The following is an 11,124-nucleotide window of genomic DNA, read 5'->3' as shown; positions in this document are numbered from 1 at the left end:
TGACCCGACCTGAACGCGTGCAATCCGGGAGACCAAGACTCGTAAAGCAGGACCGAGTTCTGAACATTCCGCTGACAAGTGGAGCCGGCAGCCGAGTGGCTAGCGCGCTGTGGTGCGGTCCGGCAGCCGTCGGCCCTGGGGTCGAGTCCTAGTCGGGGCGAACATTTTGATTATTTATTTTTGGCAAGGGGGGGGGGCTGCTACGTAGGCGGTCAAGTCCACCTCCCCATGTCGGCTGGTCTTTGGTCCTAACCCTTGGTCCCCGCACAACAAACTACTAAACGGGAAAAAATGAGCCTCGATCAGTATTCGAACCCACGACCATCCGCGTTCCGGGCGCGCGCTCTACCAACTGAGCCAGTGATGAGGCTTTTGCATAAGTGAAGCTTATCTGCCCTTTGGCTCACACCCCGAAACATATGGCTGGCATAGGGGCAAAAGGGTTCCGTCGACTGGATTTGAACCAGCGACTGTTTGCGTACCGGCCCATCACATCAGGTGTCGCACGGCTGTCTGTAAAGTCATGGTCAGTTCGGCGCGAAAAATATCACCGGGACGGGATTCGAACACGCGAGTAGATGCCGGGCCCGAACGCTACCGACTTAGCCACGAAGGAACGATAGCTAGTTGAGTTCCCGGTGAGAATCCCATCTCAGCTGCCGCTGACGCCCGAAGACAGATGGCCAGCAGAACGGGGGAAATGTGCCGCGGACGGGACTCGGATTACCAACCAATCCTCTGCCAACCAACAACGCTTTAGAACGCCCGACTGATGTTCATGTGTGTAATGCGGGGTGGCCTACCTTGAGTCTCGCAGGCGCCGAGCTACAGTATTTTGCCGAATGCATCCGGGAAATAGTTTCCGTTGCGGTTACAAGAGTGAATTTTTGCGGAAAGATAAGGCCAGACACGGAAGATGTCCCACCGTGGACCAGGACTCTTTCGTAATTAAAACAACACGTCCATAGCCCTGCGTCCTTCCAGGCCTTCTAGATCGTCTGGGCTCGCCCGCCGGGCTCCGTCATTTCCGTACGGATGACACTGCTCCGCGCTCCAGCGCCCCCGACCTGGAGCGGCGCCCCGAGCCCGGCCGCCTATAAAGTGTTGTGTCCTGACCCTTGGAAGACACTCCAATATGGACTCCTCTCGGGTAAGTGACGAGGTACTGGCAAGGCGAAGGATTTAGATCGCCCACAGAAGTTAGAAATTCATTTCAAATCGACATCGAAAAGATGTCGAAACGGTGTCGCAGTCGTCGTGAGTGACACTCACGATACGATATCGTTTCAACATTCCGACCCGACAATCTAATTTCTCACCGGACTGCTGTCCTACATGTCACGCAGGCTGTTCGAGCGTTCGCGGCCGCGGCCTTGCCCCTGCTGTGCGTCCTCGGCGCCGCGCTCGCGGACACCGACAAGGCCAAGAGCATCTCCGATGCGCTGGTGAGTATGGTGCATCGTAAGAGTGTTTTTGTGTGCCGGTCGGCACAGACGGTGACACAGAGGCCCATCACAGCCACTACCCGCGACGTGGGCGGCGTAGTTGGTTTACTGGCGCAATGCCAAGCGGCAGCTGAGAGCGAAACTCGTGGGTGTTTGTGCTATACGGCATACCAACCACGCTGTGCCGGAATGTCTACTAAAAAATACACCTTGTGCTAGCCGCGCCACCCGAGTGACCCCGTGCCCTTCGCGCGCCCACGTACGCTCCTAACGTGACCCTCCCCTCAGGCGGACGCGGACCGCTACGCGGGCGGCTACAACGACGCGTACGTCGCCAACGCCTGGGAGCGGGCCGTCGACGGCTGGGTGCGCGGCGGGTACACGCTCGTCTCCGGCGACGTGCACACGGACGTGCGCTACGTCGTGGACCCCAGCGGCGAGATGCGCGTCATGGCCCGCCGACCGGGGGCGACGGTGCCCGCGGCGGCGCAGCAGGCCGCCGACGCGTCCAGGGTGTCGTCCGCCACCACGACCACGACGGTGCACCACCAGCTGGGCAGGCCGCTGCTCGGCGGCTACCGGCCGCCTTTCTACCAGAGGCTCATCCGCCTGGGCAGCCTCCACGACGTCGACGACGAGCCCTTTGATGACGTCGACCTGGATCTGGACGACGACCCTGTTGACGACGACGATCCCTTCTTCTTCGACGTCGTCCCGGACAACTGGAACGACGCTCGTCCCGTGGACGAATGGGTTCGTCTGGTTCAGGTACGGGCAGCTGCTCATATTCCGGCGCCTCAGTTTGGTCTTCCCTCCAGCCTGACTTGAACCACCACCGTCGCGATGTTCTTGTTTATTCTCAAACATTTCCCCTCATGCCCCACAGGACGGCGGCATGCGCCGAGGACCTGACGTCGCCCACGGTCGGCGCTACTTCATCCCGCCGCAAGCCCCTAGTGGGCCCGAGGCGCCACCGACGTACCCCCCATCCAGCACGCCTGCTGCCGAGGCGGAGGCGATCACGACGGCGGGGCCCGTCGAGGACGCGGTGGGCGCCGCGAGCTTCCAGTCGGGACACTACAACGTAGTGCTCAGGACTTCCAAGGCGTGAACGCACTCCAACTTCGTGCCCTCCCACCCCCCCATCCCCGTGCCATCGTGCCATCCTGGGGCGCCGACCTAGTGCTCAGTGCGCCGCGGAAACTGATTGAAAGTAGATGTTCCAAAAACAAACACACTCATAATGAAATAAATGAAAGCGCTTTAATTTATGATAAATACTTTATTACTACCTAATATATCACACCGGGACTTATGTACAACGGAATGGGACAAGCCACAACTGAACAGCCCCAAAATACTATGCCGATCCTCTCTGAAATCTTTACGACGTATTCAGATCAGGCAATTATCGAAGTGGTGGCCCCCTCAAAACAACGATACAACAAAGACTTTGAGAACTATAACTACTGTACAAGATTTCCACCAATATTTAGTGTCCTCCTTTTTTTTTTGAAAATGTTTTGCCAAAATAGCGTAATCAGACGTCGCAGCGCATCCTGGTGACGCGGACTCTCCTTTTGTTATTCTTTCTTATCGGGCGCGCCAATCTTGACCGTGGTGGTGTGCGATGCTGCGCAGTGGCTCGTTGCCGAAGCACGAGCCGCGAGTGACTAGGCGATGCCGGTCACGCTCGTGACGCCTGGCCGGGGCACAGTGTGCCTGGCACACCACGGTGCGGCGCTCGCGCCCCCGTGGTGCAACAGCGTATGCCTCCGGCTGCACCGGCATTACCAAATAGCACTGTGCAGTGTCCATCATCTGCCAACGCCAGGGCCGCGCGCAGGGCCCTCTGCTGCTGCTCAGGTGGGGTCAGAGCGACCGCCGCTCGCCCCGGGATCAGCTCGCCTGCACGGCCGCGACCAGCTCGGGCCTGCCGACTACCAGCCAGACGAGCACGGCCCAGCACGCCCGCAGCACGAGGTAGGCGCTGGCGGCGCGGACGGCCTGGTGCAGGTACCAGAATCTGAAAAGGACATAGTGTGGCTTCAGTTTCCTGCCTCGCTCGGTGTTATATTTCCGTTTTTCACGGCAGCCCTGTCTCATTTTAAGCTAAGATTAACGATAAAAGTTGTGTTCTGACACCATTCCACATCGGGGGCACTCGTCTCACCTCCTGCGTCGGGCCAAGCCTTGGGGAATGGTGGTGGGGTTCTCCTTGAACATAAAGATGCGCATGCCCTTGGTGTAGTCGCCGAGGTACTTGAACCAATCGATCTGCGTGATGTCGAAGGCGAAGAGCTCCTGATCCTTGGGGCTCAGTCGTCGCCAGAGGTTTTTCGTGTGGTGGTTTTTAAAGTACCACTCACGCAAGCCAAAGTACGCAATCACTTCAGAAAATTTGTAGATCTTTTTGTAAACAGGTATCGCTCTGGAAGAAGAAAATACAAATATATAGGCAAATAAGCTTGTTTCCTTCAGACAAAATAAAATAACTGATGACGTAAAGCACGTGGGGATCTTTACCTGAATTTGTTGCCAATAGCAACGCACACGATGTCGACGAGGAGGGCAGGGAGGAAGTGAAGAAGACCGATTAGAAACAAATAGGCCCACCTCCCGGGGACCAAGGACAGGCAGTAGATCCACACGGCCTGGTTGACGGGCATCCGGTCTCCGTAGTACGAGGTGTGCTGCATGAAAAGGTCCCATGTCAAGGGGTTGTCGGTGGACGAGATGTAGTTGTAGATGGGCACGCCGTCCACCTCGGCGGCGCGCTCTTCCGGTCTGAAAGTGCGAGAAGGAGACGACATCACACACCGCGGACCACGCGCAGCACATCGCACAGCACGAAAGACACTCGGACCGACACTCACGTGAGGGAGGCCGTCTCCCAGGCGGAGGCGAGGAGGGCGTTGCAGGCCATGTCGACGGGCACCAGGTCCGCCAGCTTCTTGCCGTCCACGTTGAGCACGCGCATCAGGCCTCCGCCCGAGGCGAGCACCACGCCGCCGGGGCCGTACAGGTTGTCGATCCAGCCGGGCAAGGGCTCGCTCGCGGAGTTGACCACTGCAACAGGAAGCAGGGGCCGGTGAGTGGGCAGGCCCATCGGACGTGCGTGCCGAGCGCAGCAGCGCAGCGCAGCACAGCGCAGAGGACAAAACGCACGACAGACTCACCGATGGACGGCCTGAAGATGCCGACGGGCAGGGCGCCGCGATGCATTTTTATGACGCTCTCACCCACGGCCTTGGTGAAGGAATACGAGTTGGGCCAGTCGCCGAGCATCCTGGTAGGATAAAGGAGCACAGGTCAGTGCGCGCAGAGGGGTCCCTTACTATAAATGCAAGCGTATACCGATTTCTCTGTTTTTCTTGATGAATTTCCTCCCCGATTTTTCAGATTTATTTCTAACCCTCTCTGATTTTGTTCTTATGGTTTCAGATTGTTTAAATTGCATTTTCCTCCATTTTTTTTTCTGATTGTCCCTGATTTTCCTGAGTGAAATGCCCATCGTGGCGGCCCGAGCGCCTGTGAGGTAGGCACCCCCGCCTCGGCCGCGTGCTCGACAGGCAGGCCTACGCTCCAGGCGCTCCGCCGGCTCTGGATACTCACGCTGGGGTCAGGGCCTCGATGAGCTTCGGGTCGCCCCCGGTCGCGTCGGAGAGCCGCATGACGCGCTCGCAGTCCAAGGGCATGTCGTATATCTCCTCGCCGATGTGCTGCTTGGGGCAGTTGGCGTACGCCGTGGACACGTGCATGAAGACCCTGAGGTCCTTCATCTCCTTGCACAGGTCCACGACGCACTTGGTGCCGCGGACGTTGATGTTGACGGCCACGTTGAGGACCTCGTCGAAGCGCACCGTCGCGGCGCAGTGGAAGACGATGTTGACCTTGTCGGCGAGCGTGACGCGGTCCTCGGCGGACAGGCCCAGGCCGGGCTCGCCCACGTCTCCGGACACGGCATGCAGGTGGTGCCGGAACTTGGGCCGCTCCTCGCGGAGCCGTTCAAACATCTGAAATCATCCGGGAAAATACCGTGAACACGGAGTTTGCCGTTCTGAGCCCTGATACGGCCTGATCTAAAAACTTGCAGTGCATCCGGGATAGCCGCCGAGAAATCCCATCCTCGCGACAAGAGAATTCGCTGGTTGTCATACAATGTAAAGCTCTTGCATTTGAGCAAGAACATTTGAGCGGCAAAGGACTTGGGAATTTACTTGTGACAAGAAAGGGACTTTTCCGATGCAAAAACAGTGCTATCTAGAAATTTTCCTAAAAATGCACTAAGAGTTGGTATTTCCCAATTCGTTAAATTGTGATGCCAAACACTACAAAATGGGCAATTAGACTGCTGTTATGCCGAGGAGTATACCTCGCGAAACACATTACGATACCACGACGGAGCGAGCGCTCATTGTATTCCTATGAGCCGACTAGCGCCGTATCGGCAAGTGTAATTTTGAAGGGTAAATTTCTGCGCAAAAAATAAAACAGCAACAGACGGTGTGGCCGTCGAGAAGGAGCCGCCTACCAAGGGGCGATGCGGGAGCGGGGGGAAGTGGGAGTGCAGGAGGGAAGGGGGGAATCTGCGCAGACTGGACAATGGACCAACAAGAGTATAGCCGATCACTCCTCTGAAGAGAAAGACGCTGACGCACGCGCGTACAATTATCGTATCATTATCAACCTACCGCACTGTACCAGTACCATTTCACCCGCGAGGAGCTCGCAGCAAAACGGCACGTGTCGGCACGCTCTGGAAAGTTTGTTGTGTGATTTTTCTTTTCTTTTTTTAGCGAGCGATGTAAACAAATCACAACGCGCCCGGGCTATACCAAAGCATTCTTTTGGCTATCAGACACAACAAATTGGACACCGTGACACACATTTCTGATTGTCTACTTTCTTGTCAGACTTTCTGGCGGGCGCCGCCGGTGTGGCGGTCGGTCAGGTCTTCCCCCGGGCGAGCCGCTATATCAACACTCTGCGCCCGCCCAGCGCCCCCGCCGCTCTGCCCGGCTCTGCCCCCGGGCGACAAGCAGCCGTGTCTGTTTTGGGGAGTTTCTTCTCTATTGTTATGTGTGTGTTGGTGAGCCCGTCATTAGCCCTCGGAATGAAACCAAACAAACATTCTAATCATCTTCCGTATTTTTTCCCCTCCCGCACAAACTGCCGTTAAACTTCCACCTCCACCTCCGCTCATAATTTGCGTCGGGGAAAAAAATGGTTACCTCAAACGGCAAAGTTTTGCAGTACAGAGTGGCGCGGCGGGTGACAGAAATAAACACATAGTAATCTTCTTACCGGGCTGTCGAAGATGGTGTCGAGTCGCTGCTCGGGCTGCTGGCCCTTCTTGGTCCGGATGAGCATGTAGATGGTGCCCACTTCATGGCACGTGTACAGCAGCTTCTCCAGAAGCACCTTGCCCATGAACCCCGTGGCGCCGGTGATCAGGATGTTCTGCCCCTTGTAGAAGTTGACCAGGTCGCTCTGGGCGGGCGACGCCAGGTTGGCGGCGTTCTTCTCCAGGACTGGCGGCGTGATCTGCTGGCTGGGCGGCATGTCGACGGCGGAGGTGTGGAAGGCGCTTCACCGGCGTAAAGTTTCTGCGGGAACAGCAAAAAAAGAGGGTGTTAAACAAAACAAAAAACAAAGTTAGAGGCTTGGGCAATCTATTGATCACGTCGTTGACGTGGTTGGTAAAAAAACAAGAGCCCCGAACAATGTCGCCATGAGGCACCCCGGGCGTGCGCCAAGAGTAAGAAAAGAAGGAAGCACGGCCAGACACAGAGGGGTCGACTAGTCGCGTCCTCTTGTCTGTACAAGGTTAGTTAGACGTACTCCGTAGGTATTCTGCGCACTCCGTGTGTCATCCGAGTACCGGGCGTGTGTAAATACACAGCAGTGTTGCGGGATGGCATAGTCAATATGGCCGCAGGGGACATGGCCCCTTACGGGTGTGAAGAGTAGGCAAACCCGCAACACTGCTGCGTGTTCATAGGTACACCCGGTACATCGACCCTGCTGCCCGTGAAATTTGACTGTACGCCGGGTGTGCCCCAGTGACTCCAGCGGCTTCGACTCCCCTGCGTACAGGAAAGACCGGGTTGTCGACCCATTCGCCAAAAACATTGTATACCTGCAGGCACTCGTTCGCTGATCACAAATATATTTTTTTAACTTGTTTGTATTAAAATGAGTTTGTTGCTGTTGTTATGTAGCTGGGTGATGTTTTAGTCCCCAAATCTTTGCTGGGTTCTCTCACGAGCAGCGGCTCCCATGCCTCTCATGCCTCAGCAGCAGCAGTAAGGTACAAAAGCAGCCGCCACCTGGAGAGTGTTTCTGGGCGACTCTAATAAAGAATGGTGTGGGCATTGCGCACCTCTTCCCGTTGGTCTCCATGGGGTCCCCATCCAAACTCCGGGTTCGGCGGCGACAAGGTCACGCGGACCCAAAGCTCGTATGGGACGGCGTATGATGACCTTCGACCGTTTATAGTGTCACGCAGCGAGAAGGGAGTGTGTTCCAGCTCCCGCCGAGTCAACAAATGTCAGTGGGAGGGAAGAGGAAGCGAAGAGAGAGAGAGCCGTCTCGCTAAAACTTAAACAAACTCAAATCTCTTGTGTTCTTTGGCGGCCCAGGCTGACTAGGGTTCAATCCCATGCAATTCAGATACACTCTCAGGGGGCACGTAAAGGTTATTCGGGACGAATGCAATTACTCCCGTTTACATGCAATCTCCGCGTGAGGGACACGACCCCACGTTTTTGTTCTACTTGTTATGCAGTCCAACTTTTATATGGTTGTGAAGGTGGCGTATGATTTTTTTTTGAGAACACAAGAGCAGGGGGGGGGGGACTATATGTTCGGAACAGAACACATGGATGACTTCATTCCGTTCCAGTCACAAAACTCCTCCGGAAATTACTGCCAATTCATACCGTTGAAGAAAAATAAAAATATTGGAACAACAAATATTAACATAGAGCTGTCCGTGGACGAGTTTTCCCGAAATGAAGCCTCCTTCTTCTTCTTCCTCGCCCGAGCTGGTCAGACGCGTGTGACATTCTATACGAGTCGCATGACTTGACTAGACAAGTGGCGGGACCGGACGGAGGGACCCACGCATGGCGTGGCGGGGCGTAGCGTGGCGTGCCGGTGCGTCGCGGGGCGTGGCGGGGCGTGGCGGGGCGTGGCGTGGCGGGGCGTGGCGGGGCGTGGTGCGGTAGCGGGGGCCGGACTCACGCTACCGTAACCGATCAGTTAGCTCATTGTGTCCCCATGGATTGGATTGGTTCATCTCTGACGCACTCTCTTTCTCTCTCACTCTCGCACGCCGAGGCTCATCATTGCCTGGCAGCATCCCCGGAGGGCGTGCTGTAACGTCTATAGGGTAACGGGACACAGGTCAATCAAAACAACACGAACCAGATTTGGAAGTAAATTAAAAAGACTAAATTGAAAAATGCCATTTTTTTTTCAAACTTCACATGGGTGCCACACTAGTGAAGTCCATCGCTGAAAAGATTATGGAATCCTTATGAATTATTGGTGTGCATTGCAGCATTGGCAACATTAGTACGCAAGCCTACGAAGAATTAGTTTGCAATGCAATGCTTGCAAATTCTATGCCGCAAAGATCCAAAGAATGTAATTTGCATTGCGAACCTGTTCATCGCGAACATTTTCTAGTGCAAACACTGATGCCAAAAGTATGCAACTTTCATGCACATGATAGCGTTCAACGGCATTATGTACACATTTAGAAGTTGACTGAACTGAAAATGTAAATACTTAAAAATGTTGAACAGTGGCACGGGGCCTTTCGGATTACAGCTGATAAACCTATTCCACCTTAATCAGCAAATCGGCGACCGTGAGACCGTGTGAACGGCCCACGACCCCAACCTTTTTGTAAGACACTCTATACAAAAGGGTTTTTTGGGGGATTTGCTCTCTTGTCCCCCGCGTGACACTCGTGACACTGCCTCTTATTTACGGAAGTGGGATATATGCAGCTATATAGTGGGCGTTGCACTGACGCTCTGCACACACACACGCACGCACCGCCCCCCGCGCCACACTAGGAATGGGTGACGCATTCCGACCACTGACCCCCCCAGCAGAGCCATTCGGCGGCGAAAAAACCCCACACGAAGCGCACACGGACCAGAAAACCGGCTCGGCCCACCCCGCGAAAAGATGAGCCCCTCGTGGCGGGGCGGGGCGTGGTGGGGCGGGGTGGGGTATGGCGTGGCGGAGCGGGGTGGGGTAGAGCGTGGCGGGGTGGGGTCGCCGGCCGCCCCATTCCGATGGCCTTGAATGGTGTGCGACGCACCGTGCGTTACGCGGCCGGGGCTGCCCGCCGCTGCCTCCAACCCCTCCGCGACAGTATCCCATTAGCTGGGAATTACTCCCGCGACAGCACTGGCCGCATCACAACCGAAAGCAACCGACAAAGTCACTCGCACGCCACGCCACGCCGGCCGCAGCGCCGGCCCGGCCCCGGTGTGTGGTGTTCTTCCACCGCAACGCACTGACCGCTGCAACCGCTGCAACCGCTGCAACCGCTGCAGAGCTTGCGGTGTGTCCCCTTCCTCCCTGGCTGTGTGGCCCTTATCAACCGCCTCCCGGGGCGCTATCGAGGGGTTGCTTGCTAATGACGGTGGAAGCGTCTGGCACTCCTCCGCGGCCCTATCTCCCTCTCGTGTGCCCCGTCTATCTGTGTCCCTCTTGCTCTGGCTTAACGCCTCGCATGTAAACACGACACTGCGACAAACTAAAAGTGTATCTGCGGGGAGTTTGGCAACATTTTTGCGAGGCGTGGGAAACTAAAGGGATTAACCCCGAACGGTACACTACTACACAGTGCACTAGACAGTCTACCGGTAGGCAAAGCCCCCCCCCCCCCATTCCTCCTATGTTTTCCTGGTTATACTGTGCCAGATTCAGGCAAGCGGGTAGGCTTGCTTGCATCGCCGTGGTGACTCACGGCCCCGTGCGAGTATGCAACCCGTCCGCACGTCTGTATTCGGTACAGTATACTCCGAAAACAAAAAGAACGGCGCAGACCACGCACCTTGTAAATGTACACTCCACAACTTGAGCATGCGTCGGGCCAAACGCTAAAAGTGACTGCTTGGGTTTCAAGCAAAAATGGCAAATTTCAAACAAAATGTGCTTGGAAACCAAGCAGTCACTTTAAGCGTGGCACGCGCCATGCACAAGAAAGGTGGCAGACGGTTTGGTCAGTGTGGAAGTGTCGAACTGGACGGCACCTCGGCTTCTTGCGGGGCTGAGCGGGAGTTGCAACACCCTTATTATTCGTTGTGTGACTAAAAGAGTGTAAGGAAGCCGCGGGAGGGGGACGAAAGGTCACGTGACTTTAGATGCAAAGCGATGCGCTGTTGAGCGCATGAGGGCTGACGAGAACGGCTGACAACGCCGACACCACTTCCTCGCCCCCTGACCTGCCCGAACGCAACACTCAATACACGCAGTGGAATCGAAGGACATGGTGCGGCCAAAGAGGTTCCGCCGAGGAAAAATAAATCGCGGAGGAAGGCTTCCCAGACCACGGCGGGGGTTCGTGCTCCACGTGGTATGAGGTGCCGGAGTAGGAGGCAAGGCGTTGCGAGGTGGGGTGGGGTGAGGTTGGGGGGTCGGGGGGTCGAGG

General features: G+C 56.1%; 2 protein-coding genes across 2 annotated transcripts; one reads left to right on the top strand and one right to left on the bottom strand.

Annotated features, from left to right (window-relative positions):
* Positions 1-1,015: 1,015 nt before the first annotated feature.
* On the top strand, positions 1,016-3,131 carry LOC113217756 (uncharacterized). The gene is made up of 4 exons (XM_026437801.2): positions 1,016-1,150; positions 1,347-1,445; positions 1,734-2,213; positions 2,332-3,131. Exons 1-4 carry the CDS (start codon positions 1,136-1,138, stop codon positions 2,554-2,556), a joined length of 819 nt encoding a protein of 272 aa, XP_026293586.1. The 5' UTR covers positions 1,016-1,135; the 3' UTR covers positions 2,557-3,131.
* LOC113217789 (fatty acyl-CoA reductase wat-like) lies at positions 2,708-7,082 on the bottom strand. The gene is made up of 7 exons (XM_026437847.2): positions 6,753-7,082; positions 5,061-5,461; positions 4,625-4,734; positions 4,322-4,514; positions 3,972-4,232; positions 3,619-3,876; positions 2,708-3,471 (listed from the first exon to the last, which is right to left on the bottom strand). Exons 1-7 carry the CDS (start codon positions 7,008-7,010, stop codon positions 3,345-3,347), a joined length of 1,608 nt encoding a protein of 535 aa, XP_026293632.1. The 5' UTR covers positions 7,011-7,082; the 3' UTR covers positions 2,708-3,344.
* Positions 7,083-11,124: the final 4,042 nt, after the last annotated feature.

Source organism: Frankliniella occidentalis, unplaced genomic scaffold (genome assembly GCF_000697945.3).
Source record: "Frankliniella occidentalis isolate FOCC.00 unplaced genomic scaffold, Focc_3.1 Scaffold204, whole genome shotgun sequence".
NCBI lineage: Eukaryota > Metazoa > Arthropoda > Insecta > Thysanoptera > Thripidae > Frankliniella > Frankliniella occidentalis.
The sequence above is the reverse complement of the archived record's forward strand: the minus strand, read 5'-3'. Positions and strand labels throughout refer to the sequence as shown.

Excerpts from the sequence above, each read along its gene's own strand:
- LOC113217756 (XM_026437801.2), top strand. Across the intron at positions 1,446-1,733 it reads AGAGCATCTCCGATGCGCTG|GCGGACGCGGACCGCTACGC; the intron begins GTGAGTATGGTG and ends CCCTCCCCTCAG. Across the intron at positions 2,214-2,331 it reads AATGGGTTCGTCTGGTTCAG|GACGGCGGCATGCGCCGAGG; the intron begins GTACGGGCAGCT and ends CATGCCCCACAG.
- LOC113217789 (XM_026437847.2), bottom strand. The coding sequence starts at position 7,010 with ATGCCGCCCAGCCAGCAGATCACGCCGCCAGTCCTGGAGAAGAACGCC. Across the intron at positions 4,735-5,060 it reads ATCGAGGCCCTGACCCCAGC|GATGCTCGGCGACTGGCCCA; the intron begins GTGAGTATCCAG and ends TTATCCTACCAG. Across the intron at positions 3,472-3,618 it reads GGCTTGGCCCGACGCAGGAG|ATTCTGGTACCTGCACCAGG; the intron begins GTGAGACGAGTG and ends TGTCCTTTTCAG.